The sequence below is a fragment of the Microtus ochrogaster genome, unplaced genomic scaffold (assembly GCF_000317375.1).
Source record: "Microtus ochrogaster isolate Prairie Vole_2 unplaced genomic scaffold, MicOch1.0 UNK68, whole genome shotgun sequence".
NCBI classification, from domain to species: domain Eukaryota; kingdom Metazoa; phylum Chordata; class Mammalia; order Rodentia; family Cricetidae; genus Microtus; species Microtus ochrogaster.
Window position 1 is genome coordinate 1,135,781 of NW_004949166.1, and position 13,730 is coordinate 1,149,510.

The 13,730-nt window shown below is 47.7% G+C and overlaps 1 protein-coding gene across 6 annotated transcripts in view; it reads left to right on the forward strand.

The window, feature by feature from the left end:
* Med15 (mediator complex subunit 15) overlaps nucleotides 1-13,730 on the forward strand; it is a 64,537-nt gene that overhangs the window by 40,476 nt on the left and 10,331 nt on the right. For 4 of the 6 annotated variants that reach the window (XM_026777465.1, XM_005369978.3, XM_026777464.1 and 1 more), the window contains 4 exons: nucleotides 517-776; nucleotides 2,486-2,809; nucleotides 4,310-4,438; nucleotides 13,328-13,447. In XM_026777465.1, coding sequence (XP_026633266.1) covers nucleotides 517-776; nucleotides 2,486-2,809; nucleotides 4,310-4,438; nucleotides 13,328-13,447 — 833 coding nt within the window. The remainder of the gene's footprint in view (nucleotides 1-516; nucleotides 777-2,485; nucleotides 2,810-4,309; nucleotides 4,439-13,327; nucleotides 13,448-13,730) is intronic. The other 2 variants (XM_005369979.3, XM_013354771.2) reach the window with 2 other exon arrangements.

Sequence of the window (13,730 nt, forward strand, 5' to 3'; positions counted from 1 at the left end):
GGCCAGCCTGGTCTACCAAGGGAGTTCCAGGACAGGCTCCAAAGCTACAGAGAAACCCTGTCTCGAAAAACCAAAAAAAAAAAAAAAAAAAGAAAATAACCATGAAGTAAGCCTCATTATTTTCAGAGTATTGTGGTTGTACACGTTTTCTGGTTATCAAACTTAGAAGTCTGTAACATAAGTTCTTGCACCTACCAGCAGTGACTAAAAGGAATCGTGACAATGGTGCTAGTGATGGAGAAACAGTCCTTCATGGGTTTCAGATGAGAATGTGAGATAGTTCTTTAAGTTTAATCAGACGGGAATGGGAAAGATAGCTCAGTGCTCCTAAGTGAAGACTTAGATTCAGTTCCCAGCACCCACATGGTAGTTAGTAACCTTCTGTAGCTACAGTTCCAGGGGATCTGATGCCAGAGGCAGCTTTATCAGTAGGCAGTGGCTATTGCTGCTTTCCTTGTCATGTTGCTCTGGGACACCTTCAGGGTGGCACAGCCTAAGTCTAGATGCTCTCTCCAGCTCAGCTGCAGCTCCAGCAAGTGGCATTGCAGCAACAACAGCAGCAGCAGCAGCAGCAACAGCAGCAATTCCAGCAACAGCAGGCAGCGGCACTGCAACAGCAGCAGCAACAGCAGCAGCAGCAACAACAGCAATTCCAGGTACAACAGAATGCCATGCAGCAACAGTTCCAAGCAGTAGTGCAGCAGCAGCAGCATCTCCAGCAGCAGCAGCAGCAGCAACACCTGATTAAGTTGCATCACCAAAGCCAGCAACAACAGGTACCAATTTCCCTTGTCGCTATCCTGGGCCTTAGTTCTGTAGTCCTTGAGCCTGGGAACAAGTGTCATCCAAGGTGTTTGGTACATGGCTACATTAGTCCTCCTCTGTGGGCCTTCCCACAGGTGGGAAAAGTAGATCCTAGCTCAGGAGAAAGGCCTCTCCGATAGGTCTTGATTCTGTACCATGGACCTGCTGTTTGTACCAGGGTCTATAGAAGTGCATATGAGCTACCAGAAGAAAGAAGGAAGGCAGACACTCCAAGCTCAGGTTGCTGTTGGCACATTTCTTTTCTTTTTTTTCTTTTTTAAAAATTCTTTTAACTTTTATTGGGTGGATTTCAAATCATGCATTCTGATCCCACTTATTTGCCCATCCACTTGCGTCCTCGCTCTGCCCTTGCAACCTACCCCCCAAAACAATGATTATAAGAAAAAAACAAAGACCAAACATAACAAATAATAACAAAAAAGAAGACTCTTGTGGAAACTATAGTGTGGTCCATTCATCTTTACTTGCAAGTGTTCATTGCTAGGAGTCTTTGGAGTCATTGGTCTGGCTTGAGACCTCTGGCTTCTGCTACACCACTGATGATGGGCCTCACTGGGGCTCTTCTTGGATATCCTGTTGTTGTCCAGTGTCATGGAGATCCTGCTGTTCTGGATATGCAGGTTCATCCCCTTCACATGCTCCAGCAGCTCACAGATGAAGTGGATGTTGGACCAACTCACAGCCTTGATTCTAGTCCTAGGTGGTAGCTGGGTTGGTCAGCGTGCCAGCTTTCCCTCATGGTCACTACCCGGGCGAGCTCTCCAGCACTGTTTCAGCTAGCTCACCCAGTGCAGCTTATAGCAAGGAGCGGGGCCAGATCTGCTCCCAGGTCCTCATATCTGACTCACCCACACTCACAACCACCGGGGCCAGCTGTGCCCCGGTGAGATGAAGGACTGTGTGTTTGTATGTGTGTTCTGCTCTTCACACCCTCAGGGCTGGCTCTACTGTGCCCCGTGGACACATACAACACCTGTTTTGTTTCTTAGTGTTTGGGTGCAGAATCAAAATTGTTAGCTAGTGTCCTGCAGGGCAGCAGTATGTCACCCTAGAAGTGCTGCTGATCAGAAGTGGTTTGCAGTCAGAGCCTAGACGTGTTCACATCCATTTTCCTAGCAAGTGTTGGTCGAGGGAGGAAAGCCCAAGGAGGTGTCCTCATTCTTCTAACATGCTCTGGCTTTGGAATCTCTCTTCCCAAAGTTGACTTTATGTTTTTAGCCTTGCCTATGTTCCTTATAGCCATCCTCATGAAGGTCAGACTGCTGACCACTCCAGGAGACAGAGCCTGTCTGGAGAGGTACAAGCATCTGCAGTTGCCTGAACTTCCAGCCTGCCTGCTATAGGACTGTATCTACTCTTCATTACTTTTTCCTGGACCTTCCTTGAACCTGTCTCACTTGAATCATGCTAGTTGTGAACCATCCTTTAGAGGCCAGGGCACAAGAGCAAATTTGGTTTGTTCTTAGTGTCTAAAACAACTACTGTTGGCCTAAAGGGTTCTGAGTCCTGAATTTGGCATGCTCCCCTTCACGTTATGAGAGGCCTTGCAGGCAGGTCTCCCTGAAGGCTGGGCCCATTTCACTTATCCCAAGCTTCGTGGGGTCAAGGCTAACACTCCAGGGGCTGTTGTGGTAACCGAGTGTTATTATTTTGTTCTCAGATCCAACAGCAGCAACTGCAGAGGATGGCACAATTGCAGCTGCAGCAGCAGCAACAACAGCAGCAAGCTTTGCAGGCCCAACCACCAATGCAGCAGCCACCAATGCAGCAGCCACAGCCTCCCTCTTCTCAGGCCCTTCCCCAGCAGCTGCAACAGATGCATCATCCACAGCATCACCAGGCACCTCCTCAGGCCCAGCAGTCCCCAGTTGCTCAGAACCAACCACCACAACTCCCATCACAGTCACAAAGCCAGCCTTTGGTGTCACAAGCACAAGCCCTCCCTGGACAAATGCTGTATGCTGCTCAACAGCAGCTGAAATTTGTGAGTACCTCTTTGAGCAAGGCCTGTGGCGTAGCAGCTGCATCTCTTATGGTGTTGTGTGTGATCAGCAGTTTGTTAAACCCTGTGGATGTAGGTAGTGTGTCTTTTATGCACTGGCTTCAGGCAGCCTTTCCTATTCAAGTCTTCTTATCCAGCTCCGTAGCACATGGAGGTGAGGGGGGGTGTGTCCTAGAGTTGTTTTTATATACTTCAGGCTGTCACATCTTCTAAACTACATGGCTGATTTCAGCAGTGTCTGTGGCATGTCTGGTACACGTGATTAGATTAGGAGGTAATCTCACTATGTGGGAGGATATGCCTTGTCCATCAGCTGTGGATCTGTTTTTCTGTTGGTGCCGGAGGTTGAACCTGGGATCTTCGTGTAAACTAAACATGGTCTACTGCAAGCTCCAGCCCCAGCCCTTTCAGCCTCATCATTGCCATACTTCTGAGACAAGTATTCATATAAAACTTAATTATTTCCTGCTTCACTGTGCATATTGATAGAAAGTAAAGCTCACAGCATTTACCGAAAACAGACTATTGCCACCAAAACTAGTTGCCATGAAAAGAAACAATTCGAGCATCTTTTCTGCTCCCTTGGGTTTTGTGACCTTTTCTACCTGTGATTCATCAAGTGACATCGAGACAGATATCTCACCTGAGCTTGAATGTCAGGGTAAAGAAGAGTCGGCTAGGAGGGTTAGGAGTTGCAGGTTCAGTCACTCACATATTACCTGGAACCAGGACTTTGTACACCTTCACAGGATGCCTGCTAGAATTGGGCCGGGTAGCTTGGAGATCTAAGAGGAAGCCCCCACTGTGCATCTGTCCATGCAGGACCTGTCCTGTATGTGTAGTTGTATCTCTCCACACTGTAGCGTTTCCTGTCTTCCATCACCCAAGGTCATCTTTCTAGCTAAGCCATCTGCAGCTGGCCAGGCTACTTTCCTTCATGGAGTCTGGGCTCTCAATGTCACTCTTAGGGGCTGAGTAGACCAGGCTGTGTGCTCAGCTCTGGAAGTCGTTGCTTAGCTTGTGCTTGTGGTTGGTGTGCATGGGAGGGCTGTCTTGTTTCTTGCCAGAACTGGGGAGGTGATACTTGGCTCGGCCAACTCATAGGCACTCTGGTGTGGGATATTTCTTTCGACCCTGTGTGATCAAGCAACAGATCGTAAGGTGGCCTCATAGCTTACGGTGTCACTGCAGTCCCATTCCTCATCCCAAGAGAGGCTTCTTGTTTTAAAATTTGGGAGGGGGGGGACGGGGTGTCCTGTGGTGCCACAGTTCAAATGTAGATACTTGAAGTTGTCAGAGGACAACTTCTCAGGAGTCTCTCCTACCACATGGGTCCTGGGACTCAAACTGAGGTCGTCAGGCTTGGCAACAGGCAGCCATCTTGGCAGCTCTGAAAGTTCCATTCTTCAATCCTCCCACACAGGCGGTGGGTGCTCTGCTCTCTGTGCAGGTTCCAAGTTGCCTTTTCCTTCCTCCTTCAAGGTCCGTGCTCCGATGGTGGTCCAGCAGCCGCAGGTGCAGCCCCAGGTGCAGCAGGTGCAGCCCCAGGTGCAACAGCAGGCGGCAGTGCAGACAGCACAGGCTGCCCAGATGGTAGCTCCCGGCGTCCAGGTGAGGGCCATGGGAGCTCAGGGTTTCTTTAGTCGCTAGCAGGTGGTGGTGCATGTCTGCGTTTGCATAAAGATCTGTGATGAGAGTTCTGGTTGGATTGGAGGCTCAGATGGTAAAGTCTAGCAGTCTTCTATCTCTTGGACACACACACACAGATACCCCGAGGCCCTCAGAATGGCTGTCCATGCTTGGTACTTGCTAGAACCTGCTCATTGCCTGGTGTGTGCTGTTTCTATGTTCCCTTGGATACCTTCATCTTCTTTCTAAGGAGATGCCTTAGAAAGGAAAGCTGTGGGGTTTCATCCTCTTTGAGCTTCCACTGGAGCCTCTGAGCACGGCTGTCTGGGAGGGAGGGCAGCTCTTTAGAAACTGACAGAAAAGTGGTCAGCAGGAGCAGGGAGAGAGATCCTGGGCTTGCTGCCCTCAGGGGTTTGTGCTGTGTGAGGAAGGTGTTTACAGTGTCCCTATCACCGACAGTTCGTACACATTCTCCACACATCACATGCCATGGGGTGGCAGCATGCAGGAGGCCTGGGCTAGCTTTTTTTCTTGGTGTCTGAGGAATTGGACATCTAGGGTCCCTGTGATTTGTCTCGAAGATCTGCTTCGTCTTTGTGCTGACCACAGTTCTTCCATCAAGTGGGCACATGGAGAGTGCTGACTTGGGACTTAGCTAGGAACTCTGGCAAGGCCCTTGCTGGGTCCTGTCCATCCAAAGTGCCATGACTACACTGTGTCCCCTCCCAAGGCCTGCGCTGAGGTTTATGAGCCAGGTGAGCTCAGTGTCCAGATAGATGACAGCTTTCGAATGTGTCTGACATCATTTTACAGTGTGGAGGAGTGCTTCCTGACAGCCCTTCCTGATCCTCAAGGTTCCAGCTGGGGTACCGAGAAGACGTGTGTAGTTAACCTCTCTCACCGCTGCACCAAGTGAGCGGGTCCAGGGTTATTGTGCTGTCTACACTCAGATTCATGTGACCTTGTGTGAAAACTCCATGGACTTCTTTTGTGTGGCTTGGGGAATCTGAGCTCCTGTCCCCACAGGACATTTGCCATCCCTACTGTGCCTGAGGCTTCTGGTGGCTCCTTCCTTTGGATGTCCTATGCAGAGGAGGTCCGGCTGAGAGTCAGCACAGTAGCGACACAGCACCTGCCCTGCTCCTGGAAACCATTTCTCTGGTTGCCTTCTGACCTTCTCTCCATTGACCTGGGACTCAGAAGCTATGAGCTCCTGCAGTGCTGGCTTGGCTGAGTAAGAAAGGAAGTCGTCCTCTTTCATCCGTCTCTCAGCACTGGACAGCAAATAGCCGTGGAAGGACAGTAGAGGCCACTGGTGAGGGCCTGTTCGGATTGTTTGCTGGCTTCTCAGTTACTGGAGGTTATATGGATTCCTTTTGCTTGCTTTGGTGCTATCTTGTCAGCCACCAGAAACAGATGTGGCCGTGTGTGCTTGGTGCTCCACAGCAAGCCTCTGTGCCGAGTGCACGGCTCCCTTCGGTTCCTTGCCCGTGTCTTGCTAATGGGGGTGGGGAGTGATACAGCTTGGTTGTTAGTGTTTCTTCTACCCCAGTGTGAGATCAGTGGCAGGTGGAGTTTAAGGTGTGCGTAGATCCTTCCTGATCAGCTGGGACAATGAGACATTTGTCTTGTCTGGAAGTTGAGAGGGTAATGGCCATTTTGGTTTATTTCCTCATGGAGTTGGTTTTTTAGGACTATGCTATCAGTGTTTTAAGAGGTCATCCACCCATCTTCAATACCTTCTTTGGGCCTTGTGTTTCTAGTGCACTGTACTTTTCGGTCCAAATATGATATCTTAGGAGGCAGGCCCTGTCACTGTGATTTTCTTTCTTTCTTTTTGAGATTACAACCTTTTAAAAACTAATTCTTATTATATGCGTATATATGTGTGTATATATACATATAAATGTATGTATATAAATATATACATCTCTAAATATAACCTATTCAGCCCATATACTGTTACTTGTATGTATGTTTTTAGCACTTGACAGCCAGTTGGTGTGTTCTTCCCTGGGTAAGATCACCGCTTCTGCATCCAGCTTTCTTCAGCTGCCTGTATGTAGGGTTGAGGCCTCATAGGCTTTTCCCTGTCCACTTCGGCATGTACATTGGTGTCATCTTGGTCAGCTTACATTTGGTGGGTTTTTTTGTTTTTGTTGTTATTGTTTTGTTTTGTTTTTTGTTTTTCGAGACAGGGTTTCTCTGTAGCTTTGGAGCCTGTCCTGGAACTAGCTCTTGTAGACCAGGTTGGCCTCAGACTCACAGAGATCCACCTGCCACTGCCTCCCGAGTACTGGAATTAAAGGCGTGCGCCGCCACTGCCCAGCTAGTCGGCTTACATTTGGACAGTCATGTTGGTGAGACTTTCCGGATGTAGCTTCTGGTGTTACTAGGAGATGCAACGCACCACAGCCATCTGCACTCCATGCACTACCATACAGTTCGTGAACCGGGCAAGGGGCTGGAGATTGAAACACATGAAGACTCACAGACAGAGACACAGGTCATCCTTGATGCAAGAATGCCCCCTTTATTGTGTACCAGAGCTGCTTATAAAGAGATCCTTAACTGACAGCCATGCCCCAGCCAAACTCACCAGAACCCACTCCCCTGCCATTAGGAACTCCTGAGAGTCTCCTGCTCAGAGCAGCTTCAGGCTGTCTCAGAGCAGAAGAAAACAAGTTGTTTACAAGAAATTCAGAATCTGGGGGGTTCACTGCTCCCAACATGGAGACACAGTCTTGCAGAAAACTCCCTGGTCCTCTGGCTGTTATAAGCCTCTGTTCCCTCTTGTGAAATGTTCTCTTTGCCTTAGGTGAGGGTGAATTTTGAAGATGTATTGAGTGGGACTGAGCTTCACAGCTCTGCAGTTGGTTGGTTATGGTTTTCTGTAGTGGTCTCTGCCTGGTGCAAAGAGAAGTTTTCTTGATGAGGGGTGAAGACTGCACTTGAGTTCCTGCTTGTTAAGTCTGTCTCACGTCCAGGTCCAGTTAGAGAGCTGTTGGTTACTGTCAGGTCTGCGTGCCACGACTGCACTCTTAGGGTTATCCTGCCATGCTGGTTGCTGGTCATTGATCTGGTTCACAGGCATCTTAGCTGGGTAGGACTGTTGGTTGCCTTCCTCTTTGGAAGGAGGTGCTTGGTGCTTTCTGGTATCATGAAAGCTAGTCCTCAGGGAGGGGGCCTTAGGGTCATTTCCAGTTGAGGGGTCTGTGGGCTTTGTTTCTGAACTGCATGGTGTCTTCAGCAATAGGGGCTTATTTTCCACCTCTGGGGGGGAGGCAGCCTAGGGCAATAGCATAAGGCTGTCTGTATTGGTAGGCTCTTGGATAGCCCTGGTCAACAACTCAAAAGAGGGCTTCTCATGTCTACTATTGGGGTTTTATTAATGTGGTCTTTGGGTGTTAAAGGGAGCACCCTTTAATGATGAGAAGGAAAAGATTATTAAAACTGTGTGTATGTGCACGCACATACACGTGCGCACACCTGCGTATATGTGTGTGTGTGTGTGTGCATGTTATTTTGTATTTGTATATCCATACAGAGAATTAGCTTATATGTTATTTATTTGGATAGATAGTTAGTAGTATGATTCTTTGTGTCTTTTCAGACATCTTTATTGTTATTTTTACCTACCTATCTCCTTCTGTATTTACCTCCCTCCTCCTTGCTAAAGACCCCCTCCTTTTCCCATTTTTCCTCTTGGATCACTTGTATCTTGTTATTCCCCTTTACCCTCCTCCCACCTTCTGTATTTACCTACTGCATCCCAGTTTTGAGGGGCTGGTTGACTGGTCTCATTGTGTTCTGGCAGTATTGGGGAGAGGAGCATGGCTGGGTTGCTTGGGCATGATAGACCCTCGTGAAGGGGAAGGTCCTGGAATCGAGGCTTCTTTGAAATCCAGGTTGCCTTAGTGCCAAGAAAATGACTGCAGCACTCTGATCTATGAGCTTTTCCAGAGTGTGAGAACTGCAGAGACTAGAGAGGTGTAAGAGAAGCACGCAGAGCAGGAAGCAGTGGGTGTTGTTTCTGGTTTTCTCACATCACTGAAGTTGTATTGTCTATGCAGATTTATTTGGACTTGGTCTCAGGAAGACCTGACTGGCCTTTAACTTCCTCTGTAGCTGAGGCTGACCTTGAACTTCTCATCCTTCTTCTACCTGTGAGTGTTTGGATTACAGGCATGCACCACCACACTCAGTGTATGCAGTATTGGTAGAACCAGGGCTTTCTGCATGCTAGGTAAGCACTCCATCCATCATATGCGTTCTCAGCCCCTGTACAATTTATGTATGATGTTTTCCATGTTTGTGGAGGTTCAGTTGACAGCTGCTTGACTCTTGCTTTGAGACTTATATTGGGGCAGCATGTCATGACAGGGAGCATGTGGTAGATCAAAGCTACCACCTGAGGCACCTGGGACATAAAAGAGAGGAAGGGACTCAGGTTCAGTTTCTGTGGTCGTATCTTATAGTAGTTACTTTTCCTGTTGCTGTAATGAACACTCTGACAAAAGAAATTTGAGTTTTTCTGGCTCACAGTTCAAGGTCCAGTCCATAGTGGTGAGAGTCAAGGTTGCAGAAGCATGAGGCAGCCAGCCACATTGCATCTTACAGTCAAAAAGCAGAGAACGGCCAGGTGTGGTAGTGCACACTTCAATCCCAGCCCTCCAGAAGAAGAGGCAGGCAGATTTCTGTTAGTTCAAGGCCAGCCTGGTCTACTTAGCAAGTTCCAGACCTGTTCTGGCTACTTAGAGAGACCTGGTTGCAAACAAAACAAGAAGCAGACAGCAATAGATGCTTGTGCTCAGATTACATTCTCTTGTCTATGTAGTTGAGGACCCCAGCCCAAGGAGTGGAGTCATCTCTGTTAACCTAATTAAGATACTCCCTTACAGGGATACTGGAAACTTGTCTCTTTGGTAATTCCAAAGACAATCAAGTTGACAATTAATACTATCACTTCTATACACACTGGCCCATAGTAGGGGACTTAGCCCTTAATAAAATTTTGACCACCTTTTAGTAGTACCAACCTGAGAAATGAGCTTTAAAACATTTGTTTAGGGGCTGAAGAGATGGCTCAGCTGTTAAGAGTACCAACTGTTCTTCCAGAGAGCCCAGGTTCAATTCCCAACACCCATATGACAACTCACAACTTTGTGTAACTCCAGTTTCAGGGGATCCAACACTCTTACGAAGACTTATATGCAGGCAAACACTAATGCTCATAATTTAAAAATAAGTAAATTTTAAAACAGTTTTAAAAAATAGCCAAGTATAGTAATGTGTGCCTTTAATCCCAGCACTCAGGAGGCAAAGACAGGCAGATCGCTGTGAGTTTGAGGCCAGACTAGTCTACAGAACGAGTTCCAAGACAGCCACAGCTATACAGGAAAACCCTGTCTCAGAAAACAGCACAAAAAACAAACAAACAAACAAAAAAAAAAAACCTTAAGCATGGTTAGCAAGTGTTCTGCCACTGGCTCCCAGCCCACAACCTAACCTCTAAGGTTTGTGATTTGAGATGAGAGAGCACCCTCTGCAGGCAGAAACTCCTTATTGGAAGCAGCCTCATAGGAGTGACTGCAGTACCTGCTGCTCTTCTGAGTAGCACCTTGTTTTTGATCTTGAAGTGATTTTGCCAGTGTATGGCTGAGTTTAAGACAGTTTTTTTTTTTTTGTAGTTTTTCAGGACTGAACCACAGGGTGCCTTTGAAGGCTCCTGTACACTATGGCCAGTTATCTAATTAATCAGGAGCTCAAAGACAGATTAGAATTTCCTACCTGGTACCCATATATTCTGTTGGGATGAAGAAACCACACATTGTACCTTTGTGCATGCAAACTACCACACACGTGCCACAAAACAGGCCGCCAGCCAGCCCTGTGAGAGTTGTTGGCGTGGGGGCCCTCAATAGCAGAGACATCTTGGTAGAGCCTACACTACTGCCAGGGTGACAGGTATTGTGATTTGTGTGGTAATGGTAGCAGGGCTCTTTGCCTAGGGTAAGTAATGTTCTGGAAGGATCAGTAGCCCTATGCTGTTTGTTTTATCCGGCTCTCTTTCCTGAAGACGCTCACGTTGCTGGGAGAGATGAAGTCATCTTCAGTGGAATTTGCTGGGCTCCAGCAGTAAAATAGAGCAGAGTATGTCTTTATTTTCCTGTGCATGCGTCTTTTCACTCTCTGTTCTTCTAGTAATGTAAAACTGAGCAATAACATACACTATGGTTAGTAATATAAAACCAAGCAATAACCAAGACTGGTGTCTGTCATGTGTGCACATACACTATGACTAGTAATGTAAAACTGATCAATAACCAAGACGGGCGTCTGTCATGTGTACACACACGACGACTTAGAATTGATCTTCGCCTCTGTGCTCCTCAGTCTCCTGTACAGTGGCCACAGGCGGGAACCAGGCGGGTGCTCTGCGCTCCGTTAGAATTCCTTTCGAGGTAGCAGTGCATTGAGAAGTAGAGAAAGGCTCATTGACAGTAAGTTGCACTTGGTAGCTGCTCATCTGATCCTATAAACATTTATGGTGCTTTCCTCTGGGATTTCTGCCTAGAAGAAAATGAGCTTTTCTTGTCAGAAGTTCTTCATAAAGAAAACCAGTCAGGCTGGGCAGTGGTGGCACATGCTTTTAATCCCAGCACTCAGGAGGCAGAGGTGGGGCAGGCAGATCTCTGTGAGTTCAAAGCCAGCCTGGTCTACAGAGGGAGTTCCAGGACAGCTGGACTGTTACACAGAGAAACCTTATCTCGAAAAACCAAAAAGAAAGAAAAAAAAAGAAAAGAAAAGAAATGAAAGAATTTGAAAGAAAACTGGTCAGGGCCTGGAGAGATTGTATGCTGCTTAAAAGCACTGACTGTTGTTAAGGACCTGGGTTCTGTTCCCAGCATCCATGTGGTAGCTCACAACCATGTATAACTAACTCTTCCAGCCTCTAAGGATACTGCATGTTCATGGTTGCACAGACATACATGCAGTCTAGGTACTCATACACAGGTTATTAAAAAAAAAAAAAACCTTAAAAAATAAACTAGATAGAGCTGGAGAGACAGCTTGGAGGTTAAGAACACTTGTTGCTCCTCCTGAGGATATGGGTTCAGTTCCCAGCACCACATGGTGGCTCACAACTATCTGTAACTCCAGTTTCAGAGAATGACATACCTCTGCAGGTACCAGGTATGTACATGGTGCACATATATGCATGTCGACAAAACTCATACAATAAATCTTTAAAGTATTAAAGATAGATAGATAGATAGATAGATAGATAGATAGATAGATAGATAGATAGGTAGATAGAAAAGAAAAGAAAAGAAAACCAGCCAGAGGGTCCATCATGCTTCCTTCCTGTGGCCTTCCTGTTTCTGGAGAGAAGCTGGCATCTCTCACATCATGGTGAATATCCTGTCATTTGGAAGGAGTGCTGTAGATGGCATTGCAGCCACTGGTTGTGAACGGATCTCCCTAAGTGATCTCCCCATCCTATTAAGAACCCTGAAATAAATTCCCTTCATCTCCTTCTCCCCAGTGTAGGCAGAGGGCCCTTGAACATCTAGCCCTCTTTGTGTCTGCCAGTGACCTGTTGGGGAATGGGCTGTTTGGGACAGCATCCCTGGTTTGACAGCCACCATCAGGACCAGAAGGTTTGTTTGGCTGACTGCAGGAATGGTGAGGGTTCTACCTTTCTTGGCTATTAAGATGTTCTCTTTGGAATCTTCTGTGGTGCTTGCAGCATGCATCTCCTTTGTGTGAACATGAGCTGTGTGTGTGATGCTGCAGGCCCATAGGCCTGGCCTAGAGCCTTGTCTCTAGCTCCGTTGCTGCACAGACTGCATCATCTACAATACCATACTTCTCTGGTAGCTCAGCTAAGAGCTTCCTGGGATTAAATGGTTTGGTTTTTTGAAGTGGGGTCTCACCACATTGCCCCTGCTATCTCTTAACTCCTATGCTGAAGTGATGCTCTCACATCTGCTATTGGGTTTGCTTTGTTTTGTTTTGGTGGCGAGGTCCTACTTTCTGTGCCAGGTTGTGTTATTTTGTTCTAGTTTGTGACATATTGAGTACATGTAGGCCTTGCTTTCCAGGAATTAGGTTGGACTCCGCCCGTCCCTCAGAACACAGAGTAAAGACAGCCAGCTCCAAAGCCATGACATTGATAGCCTCCCTTTGGCTGGTTGTGTGAATCAAGAAACAGAAGTTGACCCAAGGAATGTTCTCTGTTGGTCTTGAAGCTCCTGACTTGGCTCTACAGATGTTTTTGTGTCCCTGTGGAGAGCCCTTCATCATTAATTAGTGAAGAAGCTCCTTGAGGGAACCCCAGGCTCTCCTGCCACCCCTCCCTTATTCCTCCACACTTCCAGAATCAGCATCCCCAGGAGGCCAGAGAGATGGGTGTGCTTTGGGCTGCAGGTGCACTTCTAAGAGAATGCTGTGCTGAGCAAGATGCTGCTTCAGTGACTTTGACTTTGCTCTTTGCAAGCTTGACTGACATGTCCTCTTTCCAAGTTTGTCCCAAAAACTTGGTCTCCCTAGACTGCCACCTGAGCAGTCTGGCTCTAACTCCCCAGGGTCTGTGCTGCCTACAGTTCAAAGGTGTGTCCAGGACAACCATCACAGACTGGCTAGTAGAATAGAAATCTGCTTACATTCTCGGTACTGCTATACTTCTGGTGCTTCCCTGAGCATAGAGATGTGTGCTTGACCGTGTCCTTGAGCACCACCACACATCTGGGTCCTTTGAAGGGGCCTCCCCTCTGGCCCACTCCCTGAGGCTGCACACACCTGCACCTACCATGCACTGCAGTTCTTGTTGCAATTATCTTGTCTGTTGTCCCTCTGTCCTCAAAGATGATTGCTGAAGCCTTGGCCCAAGGCGGGATGCACGTAAGAGCTCGGTTCCCACCCACCTCCACCATGTCTGCTGGCCCGTCAAGCTCCATCTCTTTGGGCGGACAGCCCACAGCACAGGTATTTACGGATTGGGCTTCGTATAGGGCTCAGCCCGGAAGCTTGGGTTTCCTCTGCGCCCCTTCATGAAGCACACCTTCTTTCATTGTCCGTGACTTCCTTCATGGTGGCTTTCAGAGAAGTGAAACAAGTGGTAAACTTTGTTTGAGGCCAAGCTCTACTGGTCTGTTTGTCTTTCTTTCCTTCAAGACAGGGCGGCCTGTGTAGTTACCTACTAGATGCCTCCGACAGGGCGGCCTGTGTAGTTACCTGCTAGATGCCTCTGACAGGGCGGCCTGTGTAG